Source organism: Grampus griseus (assembly GCF_964374135.1).
Source record: "Grampus griseus genome assembly, chromosome: 1".
NCBI lineage: Eukaryota > Metazoa > Chordata > Mammalia > Artiodactyla > Delphinidae > Grampus > Grampus griseus.
Genome location: NC_139017.1, coordinates 88,434,465 through 88,454,280, shown reverse-complemented (window position 1 = coordinate 88,454,280; position 19,816 = coordinate 88,434,465). Strand labels below are relative to the sequence as shown.

Sequence of the window (19,816 nt, the reverse complement as noted above, 5' to 3'; positions counted from 1 at the left end):
AAGGGAACAAAATCAGAGGAGGAACAAATCACAAACGGATGGACTTAAAAATTTCTCCTCACCTTCAGTCTGCCTGAAGATTCTTTTACTGCAAAAGCCTCAAGCACCCGAGTCCTTATTACCTGTAAGTCTACACTTGCACCTTATCACCCATGTCTTCTGAGGGCTTACACACATATGCCCTAAATCATCCAAAAACAAAACAGATTTAGAAACAGTTCTAACTCCGAAGAATCTTATCATCCTTTTCCACATTACAATTAATTTTACCCTCTTCTTTCCATCTCCTCTCTTTCCCATCTCCTTCCATCTCCTTGAAAAGTGTCAGCTCTCAATTATACTGTTGACTTTTCACTCAGGACACTATTTACTGAACCGTCTGGCTGTGAGGCTACATTGCCACATATCAGTAACGTTCTGGGGATTTAGAGATTCAGTAGGCTGAATGATGTGTTGTTTCACGTGAGCAGAGCCCACCACTCTGCGGCACAATAATGCTCATTCCTGAGACACAGAGTACAAGGGGCAGGAGGTGTTTTGAGAGCCAACAGCAAGATAACTGAGTGAAAGACTAATTTGTATTTATTCCCCTTACATGTTCCCTTTCATCTCATTTCAGACAAGGAGGCAGGGCTTTAATATCTCCTTCCCTCAGTGATTTTTAAAAGTGGAAAACAGAAGTCACTTTCAATCAGAGGCTCTTCTGTCTTTTGCAAGCATCTAAGTTACCTGCAGAGAGGATGCCAGGAGTCCCAGGGGATGAGCAGATGGGTGCCTCTAAGAGCAAAAAGGAAAAGGGACAAACCCAGGGCCTGGAAAGGAGACATAAGTTGGTGGATCCCAAGGTATGGAGAGATTCACATTCAACTCCTAACCCTTGCAGAATGGAAAGGCCAGACCCCAGGTACAGATGCCCCATGTCTTACCAACTACCCCCATGCCAAGCACAGCACAGCCGTGGGGTCCAAGGGACCACACAGGCTGCAAAAAAGGGCCCCTTAGCAGCAACTGGTCATGGTAGACCATGACCAGTGTCCATAGGGGCCAAGATCCCAGGTCACTTGCACAACACTGAGTGGTATAGGAGCTTCCAGCTGGATTTAAGCTAATTTAAAGAAAATTCAGAAATGTCACATGTTTTGCACATCCCAGTTGGCACACTAAGATTCATGTGGAGACCTCCCCTGGGGGTTGAGTGATGCATATCTGTGGCTGACATTGATTACAGGTTCTGGAATTTAAGCTAATTCATCCTGAACCCATGGTTGTGACTGTATTGTAGAATGGTGTGTAAAAAGATGAGTGTAAACTCTTGGAAAACACACCTGATTAGCAAATACCAAGGATCTGCGATAAGGTTCGGTTTGAAAGAGTAATTCATAATGCTTTAAAATCCCTAGCCCTCTTTTAAAAGTAACAAAATACAAATCACTTCTTCAGTTACTATTATCTTGACTTGGTGGAAGTAAATTCAAAGCAAGACAATATCAACTAACAAAAAATAAATAAAAGGATTGTTTTCAATATTGTACAATTTGTATAAATTATAAACAAATAAATCCTGGGCAGTTACAAGGTGGTCAGAGAAGGAAGTGAGCACAATGACAGCTTTGTTGGTTTGCTAAGATTCAAGTTCTCTAATTCTTAGGAAAATGTCTAGAAAGATTTTAAGGTCTCTAAGTTAATTTGTCTTTTTAAAAATTAAAATCCTTCCCAGAGAAGGAAAGGCAAAGAGTAGCCTATACACATGCCATCATGTTGGGACAGCAGTTTCAGGGAAAACCATTGTGTGTGTGATGGACACAACAGTTACAGAAACTGCAAGGTTTTCCAGTGATGTTTCCAATAATGAGACTTGCACCCCCAGAGGAGAGACATCTGAATCTTGGTTAGGAAACATTACCAAGGAACTGTGGCTATTGCAGTACCGGAAGTGCTCAGCAGACAGGCCTCCCTCCAGCCCTCTGTGGCTTCATCGCCTACTACCTTCCGTTTTGCTCACCCCACTCCAGGCACACTGACCTCCCCGATGTTCCCTCCACCCACGGCCTTTACCTGCATTCCCTCTGCCTGGAATGCCCTTCCCAGACACCAGTGTGGCCTATTCCCGTGCCCTCTTCAGCCCTTTATTCAAACAGCACCTTCTCAGCAAGGTCTTCTCTGCCTAAAATTGCCACCTCGGCCCCAGCATTGCCTTCTACACTTAATCACCATCTGACCTATTACATATTTTACTTACTTCGTTTGTTGTCTGTCTCCACTAGATAATCTCCATTAGGAAAAGTATGGAGTCCTGTTCAAGGCTGTGTCCTCAGCCCCTAAAAGTATCTGACACACAGTAGGTGTTTAATAAATTCTCACTGAAAGAACCAATGAGCAAGTGAATGTTTACAGAATAAATGCCAAGTGGCCCAGGCTTGGGGCACTTCTGCTTTCACAACAAACAACGCTGCAGTGGCTATGGCCGAGCATCTGAGTATAGGCTTGTGGAGCCCAATTTGCAAACAAACAAAACAAGCAAAAAACAAAAAAACCAGAAGGCTGTGAACAGGTGTCTTCAATTGCACTGTGGTCAGAGGGCTGCAGCAGGTCCAGGTCCAGGCCCAGGCAGCTTGGACCTTAGCACAGCTCTGTCCTACATGGAAGCAGAAGGGCAGATGGAATTTTGCAGGGCATGCTCTCCCGGAGAGCGATTTGATGAGCTCAGTCTGCTCTGTGTTTCTCCCAAGCAGGGAATATGGCAAAGGAGGAAAAGGAGGGTTATTGGTTGCTCCTCTTCACACATATCATTACTCGTTTGGTGCTCTTCTCAAAACAAAGAAATTCCATGAGAACAAAAGAGCTGGGAAAATTCTTATTTGGGCATAGGGAACCTATGCTATACTTTTATACATGTGACCTGATGTAAAGCTCAAAAACCAAAATAGTATAAAATGCAATGCCTGTTCACGTGAAGCTTACGCTCTGGATGGGGATACAAGACAAACGTGTAAGAAACAAATTGGCGACATTTTTCTAATAAAGGGTCCCTGAGAGCCAAGGAGGGCAAATACGTTTTTCCTGGAGGCCGGGTAGCATTCAAGTTGGAAAGCAGAATTTCTTTGCAGTCTTATGTTTTATTTTTTTTAATCAAATTTTATAATCTTTATAGGTGTAAAATCTGCATTATAAAATTGTTTTAATTACTTACCAGTAAACTTACTTAGCTTTTGTTTCCCACAACTTCAAGACACACTGGTACTCCACCAAGATGTGCCAAGGAGCCCCGTGACTTTGGACTCTCTTTGGCACTATGAGCCCCGGGGGTATCACCCTAAATGGTAAATGTGGAATCTGGACATCACGAAAAACATCATCTTATACCAAAATATATGACAGAGGTAATAACTGTTATGGCTGTTCAGAAAAGGCCAAAATATTTGGAAAGACTACAGTGAGTCTTATTCAGTAATTCTATACAGACTATTCAAACTGCTGCCGAAGATATAAACTGCAAGACACAGCCATTCTTTTTGCCTTAGTTACACTATTTTTTTTAAATGAGGAAACAAGACATTTCAAAAACATTTTAATATAAACAGAAAGTAAATATGCAGTAATGCCAGAAATAAACTATCTTCAACTCCAGGCTCTTTTCAAAAGATACAAGATACACAGATAAATCACATTCATTCCTTACAAATGTTAAAGAGCAAACAATTTAAATTCATAATGAACAATGAATATTTTTCAGTAGCTGAAATTTTACTCATTCCATAATTTTACAAGTGAAAAAAGAGCTAATCATGTTCCTTAATATTGTCATTTATGTATTATTCAAAAGTACAAACACCCTGAAGATAGAGTCCCATTCTTATCATATGTATTATAAAAACACTGAGACATTTATCAGGTATAACTAACATAATGAAAACTATATGTTAGGATATGTTTCACAAACACAAGTCCAACATTTCTCTCTGGTTCGGAAAATATGAGAGGTAGTTTCAAATAAAGTAAATGTCTATTATGTCACTACATTTCCATTGAAATGTTGGCAATTTATAACAAATTACTAGAAATAAAACTTGAGTTTAAGAACTCAATTGAATATGGGGATATATGTATAGCTGATTAACTTTGTTATAAAACAGAAACTAACACACCATTGTAAAGCCAGTATACTCCAATAAAGATATTAAAAAAAAAGAACTAAATTGAAAAATGATAAGAATAACTTCAACTAATAAATATTTTTCTAAGTCCTAATCACACAAATCAGAAAAGATAGTTGATTACAAAAAATGGCTTCAGTAAAATAAAAACATGCTATCAATATTATAAATCAAATTTTCTATATCATAATGTGTTTCTAAGCTGGGGGAAAGAGAAAATATGAATGTACATGTTTGTAAATTGGGCCTTTCATTCATAGTACCAAATATATAAAATTAATATATACTATTCTCCTAGCTTTGTGCTGCCCAAATTGAGAATTGCAGGGTCAAATAAATTAAAAGTGAGGGGGAAGTGAGAACGCCATTCACCCATGATCAACCTACTTCACGTAATTAAGAAATTTCAGATAACCAAGAATGGTCCCCAGAAGCCTTCCTGATTAAAATGGAAGTCTGACTCAAGTAGGAAACAAAGGACAAAGAGAAGAGAGATGCTCTTCAGAAACTGATACAAGTAAAAGGGTTTTGTTTCCTGGTGCTTTTCAAAGCAATGACAATAAACAGAATTTTTCAAATAAGTTGCCTTGTGTTGATAATTTAACAGTAATCTACTGACAATCAGTGTGTCATCCTGGGAACCAAATAACAGTACAAGACAAATGGAGAAGTGCTCACTGAAATAAATATTATTTTATCACTCTTCCTTACACAAAAATCTTATAAGTGGACCAGGGTATTCACATGCCTTGAAGTTCTGCCGCTTATGTTCATTCTTATTCAGCTTAAAAAAAGATTATAGACCTTATACCTATTTGGCTGCTGTAAGATTATGTTTTCATGCAATGATTCTCCATGAATGGTCCTACAAGGAAATTTTAAGAAGTTTATAAAGACATTCAAAATACATAAATAATTTAAGTTTCTAGGTTTTGCAATCATTTTGTTTTTAAGAAAAAGATATTTAAGTATAAAGGAACTGGCATAAACTTGAACCAACCAAAATAAAGATCAAAGATTTATAATTCACACAAAGCAAATTTAGTTCAGCAAGTACATTTTTTCAGATTTAGGATTCCAGGCAGAGATTTGTAGAAAGGACTAATAAGAAAAAATATAATTTTATTGCCTTTTCAAGACTGTATGAGCTTATCAAGACAATGATTTTTAGCATTTCTGAATGTATAAAATTGAGTCCAAATGTTTGAAGTTACCAATGATTTGCTCTTCCCTTTTGTGAAAAAAAAATACAGCTTCTTTTTGCCATGGACTTGTTGCAGCTCTAGGAGAAAAGGTCACTCTGGAGATGGTTGAAAGTTTCAATAACTATGCTAAAGCAAAAAATTCAGCATATCACTTCTGAGTTACTCCTAAAGTTTGTCTCATATTTTCATAAACCACATAACTGATGCCTACAGCAGGAAGCACCTTCATAAAGTTTGGGGTGATGCCTCTGTAAAGTCCTGGTATTCCTTCCTTAGAAATTATTCGTCGAAAGAGCCCAACCATGTTCAGCTGTGCGGTTCCTTCTACCATGGCTAGAAAATTAAAAAATAAACCAGGCTAATTTAATATTCATGCATGTTTTATTATGACTATGCAATTATGATTCAGAATGATTTTCTAGAACGAACAGAATAAAAGGATAAAATTTATTCCAAGGGGCCCAAGAAATAATTCTCCCTGTATGGCACCTAACAGTGAATGCCTTGATTATAACAAATATGAGTGATTACTCTGTGTTAGATATTGAGTTAGTTACTTTATATACCAATCCTCTAAGGCAAGTGTTATTATACCCATTTAATAAGTAAGAAATCGGAGGTTTAGAAAGATAGAGAAACTTGTCCCAACACACTTAGCTAGCCAAGTGGGAGAGCTGAAAGCTGATGGTCTTTCTCTTCTGTAAATGGAATGAAAACTGCACAGCACTGAAAGAATCAGTAGCAACATATGTAAAGCAGTTGGCATCTGTCAAATTCTCAGTAAATGGTGGCTGGAGTTGTTTGTTATTATGGAACCTACAACTTCTGAACTGTGATTCCTCCCCACTGTGACACTGTCTCCTCGACTTTGATTACACAGCGCCCTCCTGGCTCTCCTGCCGTCTGATTCAGTATTCTCTTTTCTTATGATTTGCTGGTTTTTATTGCTATGCTAAAGTAGTATTCATTCTGTGCCTTTCTTTCACTTTCTGCTTTATCCCTGGCCAATCTCACCCACTACCATTTCTTTAAACAGTACTCCCTGAGCATTGAGACGCCTCTATCCCCAATCTCTCTTCCGAGTACCAACCTCCCTCCCCCAACCAAGCAGTCAATCATTAATTAACCAGTACTTCCAATGTAGATGATCTGTAAATACAAATGTAAAGAGTGGACTGCATGGCAAATGCAAGTTTTACTTTTTGGAACTTTCTGGAGTTTGGGAGTCTTTTTGCTGAATATTTTCGATCGACAGTTGGTTGAATCCATGAATGCAGAGCCCACGAATATGAAGGGCCAACTGTACTCTTAAAACATGCACTCTCAACGGGAGCATGAAAATCTTACTCTGTGCATAAACCACAGATATACATACAATATATGCACAGAGTAGCCGTGGTATTAAAATTTCATGAAGAGGAACTGATTTGGAAAAGAATTTCTAAAAAGCTTCCTTAAGGAGGCAATAATGCAAAAACGTTGAGAAATACTCTCTTAAAACCACACTCTGCTGTCTCAGTGGAACCTGAAGTTCCAAAAGCACGTTACTGATGCACTACTTTATCAGTGTCATCCTTGTATCCAAAACTCACCTTGAGCCTGCATGCGTGTTCTCACCAAAGCCAAGGGGTAGCTGGCCAGCTGACCACAGGTGCTGGATAAGGCACCACATCCCAGCAGCACCACGACTCCAGGGTTTACAGAGTCTTTGGCAAAATTATCTAGCCAATGGGACTTCAAGAGCTGCCAGAGAAACAGAAAAGAAGAAAAATAATAAACAACTAACTTTACAACTGCTTTCACTCAATATGAATGTTCTCACAGCTACTCTCATCCTTATGAGACAGGACACATTTCTGCAAGATTGGGCGGCACAGCCACTGTAGGAAGCAGCCGCTCTGTAGAGAGGTGGGGAAGCCACAGGGGATTCAAAACATGAGAGGTGTGACTGGGTGCTCATCTCCTTCTAACTAAATGTGAAGATCAACAGCACACCAGACTAGGATCTAAACATTTCCTACGGTGCTTATCAATGAAAATAATATAATGCTACAAACTGCATCTAATTTTGTACTTTACACATATGTTATTTCATTCAGTCCTTCTACAAAAGCTCTGAGGTGGAGCTATTCTTCTGAGTTTAGAAATGAGGAAAATTAGTCTCAGTGGGGTTTTCTAAACAAGGGTGCTGAATCAAGTATATGGATCCTCAGGCTATGCTTCTTCCCTATTATCCTAGGTCTTTGTGTTTCCATTAGAAGGCAATTAATTGAGAGAAATGTATAATCTACTTTTTAAATAAAAAATATCTGAAGTATTAAAATATATGCTAATATGTGGGGGAAATTATATACTAGTTTAAATATTTTAAGATAAAATGTAACTGCATACTTGGACCTTACAATTATATAACAAGAAAATCTCTATAAATTTGAAAACAAAGATTATATTTAAGTGTCTTATTTAAGGTCCATTTAGTACTGTAATATGACAAGAAAAAGTCAATAAGGCTAAAGACAACCATGTCTGAACTACAAACATGAGAAAAGAAAAGTGATTCACTAGAAACTAAGCAACTATTTACACTATTAACACCAGAATGGGGGGGGGGAGGTAGGAAAATGCACTTTTAAAACAATTAATTTAAAATCCTATAAAATATACATGATCCTGTAAGTCCTCTCTGTGTGTCCCATAATCATTTTCTTCTACATCCTAGGATCCATTATCATTCCTTGCCTCTCAGATCTCACTATATTTTTCTTACTTATTCATTTTATTTATTTTTGTCTCCCCCTCTTTATTGGCTTTGTACCCCTCAATTTATAGATATTCTCAAAATTCTATCACCTTATGAAGGTTCTCTGGCAACATCAAGGTCATAACAGTGGGGTCCTGATCCAATAGGATTAGTGTCTTTATAGGAAGAAATAACAGAGAATTCATTCACTCAACTCTCTCTCCCTCTCCCTCTGGGAACATAGCAAGAAGGGAGCTGTCTGCAAGCCAGTAAGAGAGCCTCACCTCAAACCAAATCAGCCAGAACCCTGATCTTGGACTTCTAGCCTCCAGAACTGTGAAAAAGTAAACTTCTTTTGTTTAACCCTCCCAGTCTCTGGTATTTTGTTATGGTAGCCCAAACATACTAATACACTACCCAAAGCAAACCGCAAATTCAATGTAATCCCTATTCAAATTTCAATGACATTGTTTGAAGAAATAGAAAAAAAATTCAAATAGAATCTTAAGGGACCCTACCTAACCAAAATAACCTTGAAAAAGAACAAAGTTGGAGACCTCACACTTCCTGATTTCAATGTATATTACAAAGCAACAGCAATCAAGATAATGTGGTGCTAGCATAAAGACAGATACATCGAATAATGGAACAAAATAGAGAGCTCAGAAATAAATTCTTGAATACATGGGCGCATGATCTTCAACAGAGGTGACAAGACCCCACATTGGGCAAAGGATAATCTCTTCAACAAATGGTGCTGGGGGGACTTCCCTGGCAGTCCAGTGGTTAAGACTCTGTGCTTCCACTGCAGGGGGCACGGGTTCGATCCCTGGTCGGGGAACTAAGATCCCACATGCTGTGCAGTGGGGCCAAAAATTAATAAACAAAAATGGTGCTGGGAAAACTGGATACCCACAGGCAAAAGAATGAAGTTGGATCCTTATCTTACAATATATACAAAAAACTAACTCAAAATAAATCCAGGGCTGAAACATAAGACCTAATACTATAAAATTCCTAGGAGAAAACACAGGATAAAAGTTTTAGGACCTTGGCTTTGGCAACAATTTCTTGGATATGATCCCAAAAGCACAGGCAAAAAAGCAAAAATAGACAAATGGATTTCATCACCTTAAAAACTTCTGTGAAGCAAAGAAAACAACCAATAGAGTGAAAAGGTGACCTACGGAATGGGAGAATATATTTGTAAACCATATATCTGATAAGGATTTAATATCCAAAATATATAAATAACTCCTACAATTAAACAACAATAAAAAATAACCTAATTAAAAAATGGGCAAAGGACTTGAATAGACATTTCTCCAAAGAAGATAAATAAATGGACAACAAGCATATGAAAAGATGCTCAACATCACTTATCAGAGAAATGCAAGTCAAAAGCACAATAAGATATTGTCTCACACCTGTTAGGATGGGCACTATCAAAAAACAAAACCCAGAAACTAACAAATATTAACAAGGATGAATGAAAACGCACTGTTAGCGGGAATGAAAAATGGTGCAGCTTCTATAGAAAACAGTTTGTTCCTCAAAAAGCTCAACACAGAATTACCATATGACCCAGCAATTCTGTATACTGATAGGTATACACCCAAAGGAACTGAAAGCAGAGACTTGAAGAGAGATCAATACTTGTATCCCTTTGTCCCAAGAGGTGAAAGTATCCTTGAAATTAATTCAACCCCTCAACAACTGATGGCATTCCAAGCTCCTCAACCCTATCAGCAGTTTTTGCCCTTAAGACAAGCTTGGAAGGTAACATAGACTTAAAACTCAAGAACGTCCCTGAAAGACTCGGCAAAATCCACAACCCACGTTGGGCAGCTTCATTTGGCTCCCTCAATTAAAATTCAAATTGACCGCAGTCAGCCTCTTCCTAACATTAAACAATATTCTTTAAATCTTGAGACCTTAGCAGGAATTAAACCAATCATAGAGGAATACAAAACACAACACCTCATAGTCCCCTACACTAGTCTCTGTAATACACCCATTCTCCTCATTAAGAACCTCCACAAAAGAGGATGGAGATTTGTCCAAGATTTGAGGGCTATTAATAACATTGTCGCATGGCTTCCGGGAAGATGGCAGAAGAGTAAGACGCGGAGATCACCTTCCTCCCCACAGATACACCAGAAATACATCTACACGTGGAACAACTCCTACAGAACACCTACTGAACGCTGGCAGAAGACCGCAGACCTCCTGAAAGGTGAGAAACCCCCCACGTACCTGGGTAGGGCAAAATAAAAAAGAATAAACAGAGACAAAAGGATAGGGATGGGACCTGCACCAGTGAGAGGGAGCTGTGAAGGAGGAAAGGTTTCCACACACTAGGAAGCCCCTTCGCGGGTGGAGACTGCGGGTGGCAGAAGGGGAAGCTTCAGGGCCGCGGAGGAGAGCACAGCAACAGGGGTGTGGAGGGCAAAGCAGAGAGATTCCCGCACAGAGGATCGGTGCCGACCGGCACTCACCAGCCGGAGAGGCTTGTCTGCTCACCCGCTGGGGCGGGTGGGGCTGGGAGTTGAGGCTCGGGCTTCGGTCGGAGCGCCGGGAGAGGACTGGGGTTCGCGGCGTGAACACAGCCTGCAGGGGGTTAGTGCACCACGGCTGCCCGGGAGGGAGTCCGGGGAAAAGTCTGGACCTGCCGAACAGGCAAGAGACTTTTTCTTCCCTGTTTCCTGGTGCACGAGGAGAGGGGATTAAGAGCGCTGCTTAAAAGAGTTCCAGAGACAGGCGCGAGCCACGGCTAACAGCGCGGACCCGAGACGGGCATGAGACGCTAAGGCTGCTGCTGCCGCCACCAAGAAGCCTTGTGTGAGCACAGGTCACTATCCACACCCCTCTTCCGGGGAGCCTGTGCAGCCCGCCACTGCCAGGGTCCCGGGATCCAGGGACAACTTCCCCGGGAGAATGCACGGCACGCCTCCGGCTGGTGCAACATCACGTTGGCCTCTGCCGCCGCAGGCCCGCCCCGCACACAGTGCCTCTCCCTCCCCCCCGGCCTGAGGGAGCCAGAGCCCCCAATCAGCGGCTCCTTTAACCCCGTCCTGTCTGAGACAAGAACAGACGCCCTCCGGCGACCTACACGCAGAGGCGGGGCCAAATCCAAAGCTGAGTCCCGGGAGCTGTGCGAACAAAGAAGAGAAAGGGAAATCTCTCGAAGCAGCGGATTAAAGCTCCACAATCAACTTGATGTACCCTGCATCTGTGGAATACATGAATAGACAACGAATCATCCCAAATTAAGGAGGTGGACTTTGAGAGCAAGATTTATGATTTTTTCCCCTTTTCCTCTTTTTGTGAATGTGTATGTTTATGCTTCTGTGTGAGATTTTGTCTGTATAGCTTTGCTTCCACCATTTGTCCTACGGTTCTATCCGTCCGTGTTTTTTTTCTTTTTTCAATTTTTTTCTTAATAATTACTTTTTAATTTAATAATTTTATTTTACTTTATCTTCCTTCTTTCTTTCCTTACTTCCCTCCTTTAGACAATGAATCAACCCAAATGAAGGAGGTGGACTTTTAGAGCAAGATTTATGATTTTTCCCCCTTTACCTCTTTTAGTGAGTGTGTATGTGTATGCTTCTGTGTGAGATTTTGTCTGTATAGCTTTGCTTCCACCATTTGTCCTACGGTTCTATCCGTCCCTTTTTTTTTTTTTGTCTTAATAATTATTTTTTTACTTTAATAACTTTATTATATTTTATCTTATTTTATTTTACTTTATCTTCTTTCTTTCTTTTTTCCTTCCTTCCCTCCTTCCTTCCTTCCTCCCTCCCTCCTTTATTTATTTCTTTTCTATCTTTCTTTCTTTCTTTCTACTTCTACTAATTCTTTCTTTCTACTTTTTATCCCTTTTATTCTGAGCTGCGTGGAAGAAAGGCTCTTCGCGCTGCAGCCAGGAGTCAGTGCTGTGCCTCTGAGGTGGGAGAGCCAACTTCAGGACACTGGTCCACAAGAGACCTCCCAGCTCCATGTAATATCAAATGGCGAAAATCTCCCAGAGATCTCCATCTCAACACCAGCACCCAGCTTCACACAACGACCAGCAAGCTACAGTGCTGGACATCCTATGACAAACAACTAGCAAGACAGGAACACAACCCCACCCATTAGCAGAGAGGCTGCCTAAAATCATAAGAAGTCCACATACACCCCAAAACACACCACCAGACATGGACCTGCCCACCAGAAAGACAAGCTCCAGACTCATCCACCAGAACATAGGCACTAGTCCCCTCCACAAGGAAGCCTACACAACCTACTGAACCAACCTTAGCCACTGGGGACAGACACCAAAAACAATGGATACTACGAACCTGCAGCCTGCAAAAAGGAGACCCCAAACACAGTAAGTTAAGCAAAAGGAGAAGACAGAAAATAACACAGCAGATAAAGGAGCAAGATAAAAATGCACCAGACCTAACAAATGAAGAGGAAATAGGCAGTCTACCTGAAAAATAATTCAGAATAATGATAGTAAAAATAATCCAAAAGCTTGGAAATAGAATAGACAAAATGGAAGAAACATTTAACAAGGACCTAGAAGAACTAAAGATGAAACAAACAATGATGAACAACACAATAAATGAAATTAAAAATACTCTAGATGGGATCAATAGCAGAATAACTGAGGCAGAAGAATGGATAAGTGACCTGGAAGATGAAATAGTGGAAATAACTACTGCAGAGCAGAATAAAGAAAAAAGAATGAAAAGAACTGAGGACAGTCTCAGAGACCTCTGGGACAACATTAAACACACCAACATTCGAATTATAGGGGTTCCAGAAGAAGAAGAGAAAAAGAAAGGGACTGAGAACACATTTGAAGAGATTATAGTTGAAAAATTCCCTAATATGGGAAAGGAAATACTTAATCAAGTCCAGGAAGCACAGAGAGTCCCATACAGGATAAATCCAAGGAGAAACGCACCAAGACACATATTAATCAAACTGTCAAAAATTAAATACAAAGAAAGCATATTAAAAGCAGCAAGGGAAAAACAACAAATAACACACAAGGGAATCCCCATAAGGTTAACAGCTGATCTTTCAGCAGAAATTCTGCAAGCCAGAAGGGACTGGCAGGACATATTTAAAGTGATGAAGGAGAAAAACCTGCTACCAAGATCACTCTACCCAGCAAGGATCTCATTCAGACTTGATGGAGAAATTAAAACCTTTACAGACAAGCAAAAGCTGAGAGAGTTCAGCACCACCAAAACAGCTTTACAACAACTGCTAAAGGATCTTCTCTAGGCAAGAAACACAAGAGAAGGAAAAGACCTACAATAACAAACCCAAAACAATTAAGAAAATGGGAATAGCAACATACATATCAAAAATTACCTTAAATGCAAATGGACTAAATGCTCCCACCTAAAGACACAGATTGGCTGAATGGATACAAAAACAAGACCCATATATATGCTGTCTACAAGAGACCCACTTCAGACCTAGGGACACATACAGACTGAAAGTAAGGGGATGAAAAAAGATACTCCATGCAAATGGAAACCAAAAGAAAGCAGGAGTAGCAATTCTCATATCAGGCAAAATAGACTTTAAAATAAAGACTATTAGAAGAAACAAAGAAGGACACTATATAATGATCAAGGGATCGATCCAAGAAGAAGATATAACAATTGTAAATACTTATGCACCCAACATAGGAGCACCTCAATACATAAGGCAAATACTAACAGCCATAAAAGGGGAAATCGACAGTAACACGTTCATAGTAGGGGCTTTAAACACCCCACTTTCACCCATGGACAGATCATCCAAAATGAAAATAAATAAGGAAACACAAGCTTTAAATGATACATTAAACAAGATGGACTTAATTGATATTTATAGGACACTCCATCCAAAAACAACAGAATACACATTTTTCTCAAGTGCTCATGGAACATTCTCCAGGATAGATCATATCTTGGGTCACAAATCAAGCCTTGGTAAATTTAAGAAAATTGAAATTGTATCAAGTATCTTTTCTGACCACAAGGCTATGAGACTAGATATCAATTACAGGAAAAGGTCTGTAAAAAATACAAACACATGGAGGCAAAACAATACACTACTTAATAATGAAGTGATCACTGAAGAAATCAAAGAGGGAATCAAAAAATACCTAGAAACAAATGACAATGGAGACACAACGACCCAAAACCTATGGGATGCAGCAAAAGCAGTTCTAAGAGGGAAGTTTATAGCAATACAATCCTACCTTAAGAAACAGGAAACATCTCGAATAAACAACCTAACCTTGCACCTAAAGCAATTAGAGAAAGAAGAACAAAAAAACCCCCAAGTTAGCAGGAGGAAAGAAATCATAAAAATCAGATCAGAAATAAATGAAAAAGAAATGAAGGAAATGAGAGCAAAGATCAATAAAACTAAAAGCTGGTTCTTTGAGAAGATAAACAAAATTGATAAACCATTAGCCAGACTCATCAAGAAAAAAAGTGAGAAGACTCAAATCAATAGAATTGGAAATGATAAAGGAGAAGTAACAACTGACACTGCAGAAATACAAAAGATCATGAGAGATTACTACAAGCAACTCTATGCCAATAAAATGGACAACCTGGAAGAAATGGACAGATTCTTAGAAATGCACAACCTGCCAAGACTGAATCAGGAAGAAATAGAAAATATGAACTGACCAATCACAAGCACTGAAATTGAAACTGTGATTAAAAATCTTCCAACAAACAAAAGCCCAGGACCAGATGGCTTCACAGGCAAATTCTATCAAACATTTAGAGAAGAGCTAACACCTATCCTTCTCAAACTCTTCCAAAATATAGCAGAGGGAGGAACACTCCCAAACTCATTCTACGAGGCCACCATCACCCTGATACCAAAACCAGACAGGGATGTCACAAAGAAAGAAAACTACAGGCCAATATCACTGATGAACATAGATGCAAAAATCCACAACAAAATACTAGCAAACAGAATCCAACAGCACATTAAAAGGATTATACACCATGATCAAGTGGGGTTTATCCCAGGAATGCAAGGATTCTTCAATATACGCAAATCTATCAACATGATACACCATATTAACAAACTGAAGGAGAAAAACCATATGATCATCTCAATAGATGCAGAGAAAGCTTTTGACAAAATTCAACACCCATTTATGATAAAAACTGTCCAGAAAGTAGGCATAGAGGGAACTTTCCTCAACATAATAAAGGCCATATATGACAAACCCACAGCCAACATCGTCCTCAATGGTGAAAAACTGAAACCATTTCCACTAAGATCAGGAACAAGACAAGGTTGCCCACTCTCACCACTCTTATTCAACATAGTTTTGGAAGTTTTAGCCACAGCAACCAGAGAAGAAAAGGAAATAAAAGGAATCCAAATCGGAAAAGAAGAAGTAAAGCTGTCACCATTTGCAGATGACATGATACTATATATAGAGAACCCTAAAGATGCTACCAGAAAACTACTAGAGCTAATCAATGAATTTGGTAAAACAGCAGGATACAGAATTAATGTACAGAAATCTCTGGCATTCCTATATACTAATGATGAAAAATCTGAAAGTGAAATCAAGAAAACACTCCCATTTACCATTGCAAAAAAAGAATAAAATATCTAGGAATAACCTACCTAAGGAGACAAAAGACCTGTATGCAGAGAATTATAAGACACTGATGAAAGAAATTAAAGATGATACAAATAGATGGAGAGATATACCATGTTCTTGGATTGGAAGAATCAACATTGTGAAAATGACTCTACTACCCAAAGCAATCTACAGATTCAATGCAATCCCTATCAAACTGCCACTGGCATTTTTCACAGAACTAGAACAAAAAATTTCGCAATTTGTATGGAAACACAAAAGACCCCGAATAGCCAAAGCAATCTTGAAAACGAAAGAAGGAACTGGAGGAATCAGGCTCCCTGACTTCAGACTATACTACAAAGCTACAGTAATCAAGACAGTATGGTACTGGCACAAAAACAGAAAGCTCTATCAATGGAACAGGATAGAAAGCCCAGAGATAAACCCACGCACATATGGTCACCTTATCTTTGATAAAGGAGGCAGGAATGTACAGTGGAGAAAGGACAGCCTCTTCAATAAGTGGTGTTGGGAAAACTGGACAGGTACATGTAAAAGTATGAGATTAGATCACTCCCTTACACCATACACAAAAATAAACTCAAAATGGATTAAAGACCTAAATGTAAGGCCAGAAATTATCAAACTCTTAGAGGAAAACATAGGCAGAACACTCTATGACATAAATCACAGCAAGATCCTTTTTGACCCACCTCCTAGACAAATGGAAATAAAACCAAAAATAAACAAATGGGACCTAATGAAACTTCAAAGCTTTTGCACAGCAAAGGAAACCATAAACAAGACCACAAGACAGCCCTCAGAGTGGGAGAAAATATTTGCAAATGAAGTGACTGACAAAGGATTAATCTCCAAAATTTATAAGCAGCTCATGCAGCTCAATAACATAAAAACAAACAACCCAATTCAAAAATGGGCAGAAGACCTAAATAGACATTTCTCCAAAGAAGATATACAGACTGCCAACAAACACATGAAAGAATGCTCAACATCATTAATCATTAGAGAAATGCAAATCAAAACTACAATGAGATATCATCTCACACCAGTCAGAATGGGCATCATCAAAAAATCTAGAAACAATAAATGCTGGAGAGGGTGTGGAGAAAAGGGAACCCTCTTGCACTGTTGGTGGGAATGTAAATTGATACAGCCACTGTGGAGAACAGTATGGAGGTTCCTTAAAAAACTACAAATAGAACTACCATATGACCCAGCAATCCCACTACTGGGCATATACCCTGAGAAAACCATAATTCAAAAAGAGTCATGTACCAAAATGTTCATTGCAGCTCTATTTACAATAGCCCGGAGATGGCAACAACCTAAGCGTCCATCATGGGATGAATGGATAAAGAAGATGTGGCACATATATACAATGGAATATTATTCACCCATAAAAAGAAACGAAATTGAGCTATTTGTAATGAGGTGGATAGACCTAGAGTCTGTCATACAGAGTGAAGTAAATCAGAAAGAGAAAGACAAATACCATATGCTAACACATATATATGGAATTTAAGAAAAAAAAAGTCATGAAGAACCTATGGGTAAGACAGGAATAAAGACACAGACCTACTAGAGAATGGACTTGAGGATATGGGAAGGGGGAATTTTAAGCTGTGACAAAGTGAGAGAGAGGCATGGACATATATACACTACCAAACGTAAGGTAGATAGCTAGTGGGAAGCAGCCACATAGCACAGGGAGATCAGCTCGGTGCTTTGTGACTGCCTGGAGGGGTGGGATAGGGAGGGTGGGAGGGAGGGAGACGCAAGAGGGAAGAGATATGGGAACATATGTATATGTATAACTGATTCACTTTGTTATAAAGTAGAAACTAACACACCATTGTAAAACAATTATACTCCAATAAAGATGTAAAAGATAAAAAAAAAATAAAAAAAATAACATTGTTATCAATCATCATCCAGTTGCCCTTAACCCTCATACCCTTTTAATGGCAATACCTACAGAGAATAAATTTTTCACTATAACTGACCTCTGTAGCACCTTTTTCAGCATCTCTGTGGATTGTGAAAGTCAAATTTTATTTGCTTTCATGTGGGAAGGACAATACATCTGAACTGTCATGCCACAAGTCTAGACTAAAAGCCCTTCCTACTTTTTACAGATCCTAAAAGCAGATTTAGCAGGTGTCATTTTTCTGTAAGTGTCCATCCTTTTCAATAGGTTGATGACCTTCTTTGCTTGTCTTCCAACGGGGCAAGTGAGCAAGATAGCATCCATCTCCCCAGGCTGTTAGCAACTAAAGGTCATAAAGGTCTCTAAAGAGAAATTACAACTTATTCAAACACAGGTCAAATACCTAGGACCCTTGATCTCGGATTAAGGACTCCTTTAAGACCCTAATAGGATTCAAATTGTCTTAAATTTCCCATAGCCACAGACCAAAAGACAACTTTAAAGATATTTCGGGCTGACTGGATACTACAGAAACTGGATACTTAATTTTTTAGTTGCCCAGCCTCTCAAAGCTTAAAGACCAGATCCTTTAGAGTGGGAAGAAAACGTCTTTAGGGCTCCAGAACCTGAAAAGTGGACTCTGCAGTCCCCTGCTTTAGGACACACTAATTATTAGCTTCCCCTTTTCCACTTCATGTTCAAAAGAAGAGAAATGGCTTAGGAGCGCTTACTCAAAGGCACAGAGGTCAACACCAACCCCTTGGATATTACACTCAACAATCAGACCTGTAGCCAGAGGCCTTCCTCCAGCATGAGAGCTATTTTCAGCAGCAACAGCCCTTACAGCATCAACTGAGGAAATAGTTACGGGCTCTCCACTCACCATCTATGTTCCCCCATGCGGTAGGAGGCTTGCACAATTCTCATCACACTCAACACCTTCCTGCAAGCTGTCTTACCCCGCATGAAATTTCATTACTGACTTCTCACACAATCCTTTCCCGCTACAACAACTTCAACCCTGCAACCCTTCTCCCTTTACTTAGTGACAAAACTCCTCATGACTGTCTGACCCTGACTGATCAGTTATTAACCCTTAGAGCTGACTTACAAGAAACCCCTATTGCTAACATTGAGATTTCATGGCTTACTGATAGTTCTTGTTTGAAAAACGGCAAAGGAAAATATTGTACTGGGTATGCAATCATCTGCTCCTTTGAAGTAACTGAGGCAGCTCCACTGCTGACCGCTACTTCAGCCCAGCAGGCAGAACTCCATGGTTTAACTAGAGATTGCACCCTAGCAGAAGGTAGAACTGTGAATACCTATACAGATTGTCGCTTTGCCTTTAGGGTAGCTGATGACTTTGGCATGCTTTAGAAACCAAGGGGATTCTTAACCTCAGGGGGAAGCCAGATTAAGAATGAAAATTGGGTCAATAAATTGTTGGAATCGATCCAATTTCCATCTGTCCTAGCCATCATTAGGGTACCTGGGCATCCAAAATTAAATTCAGATGAAACCAAAAGAAATAACTTGGCTAATCAGGCCACAAGGACAACTGCCTTACAAGCCACCAAATCTCCTAGGAGTCATTTCCTGTGCCTCCCTGTTGCCCAATGGTCTAACCCTATGACACTGACTCCTTGAAATAACCACTGGAAATTAAAAATTCCCCCCCCCAACATGGGACATGACTTTCTGGGACAGGTCCATCCCAGCAATGTGAGACAAAGCAAATCTGTAAGTTGATTGGCAGTGCTTTTAGAGAATGATCTTGATCAAAAGGGGGATATGTGACATAAGATGGAGTCACTTATGTCAAGGGGTTTTAAAATGAAGCTGGAAGGCCACTCAAGAGGTGGACCTTATGCCTGTCTCACCAGGTGGAACCATAAACGTATGAACTGGGCCACACCACAGATAGTCCAAGAACTCTGCAAGAACACCTGCAACTTGTCACAGTAATGAACTCTTACCTCCCTCTAATGATAGCCTTAGCAATCAATCATGTTTAGTCAACTAGGTTCTGCCTTCAGCTCCAACTAAAATTCTTTGTAATGCAAACCTCCCTTCTTTACCATTAAAAACCCCTGACTTGGGCTTCCCCGGTGGCGCAGTGGGTGAGAGTCCGCCTGCCGATGCAGGGGA

General features: G+C 39.7%; 1 protein-coding gene across 2 annotated transcripts in view; it reads right to left on the bottom strand.

Moving 5' to 3' along the window:
• Positions 1 to 3,564: 3,564 nt before the first annotated feature.
• The window catches only part of SLC25A24 (solute carrier family 25 member 24), a 57,851-nt gene continuing 41,599 nt past the window's right edge, over positions 3,565 to 19,816 (bottom strand). For both annotated transcript variants that reach the window (XM_082670741.1, XM_082670742.1), the window contains exons 9-10: positions 6,952 to 7,102; positions 3,565 to 5,692 (exon numbers count right to left, since the gene is read on the bottom strand). In XM_082670741.1, the coding sequence (XP_082526867.1) occupies positions 5,508 to 5,692; positions 6,952 to 7,102 (336 nt within the window). In that variant the 3' untranslated portion in view covers positions 3,565 to 5,507. The remainder of the gene's footprint in view (positions 5,693 to 6,951; positions 7,103 to 19,816) is intronic.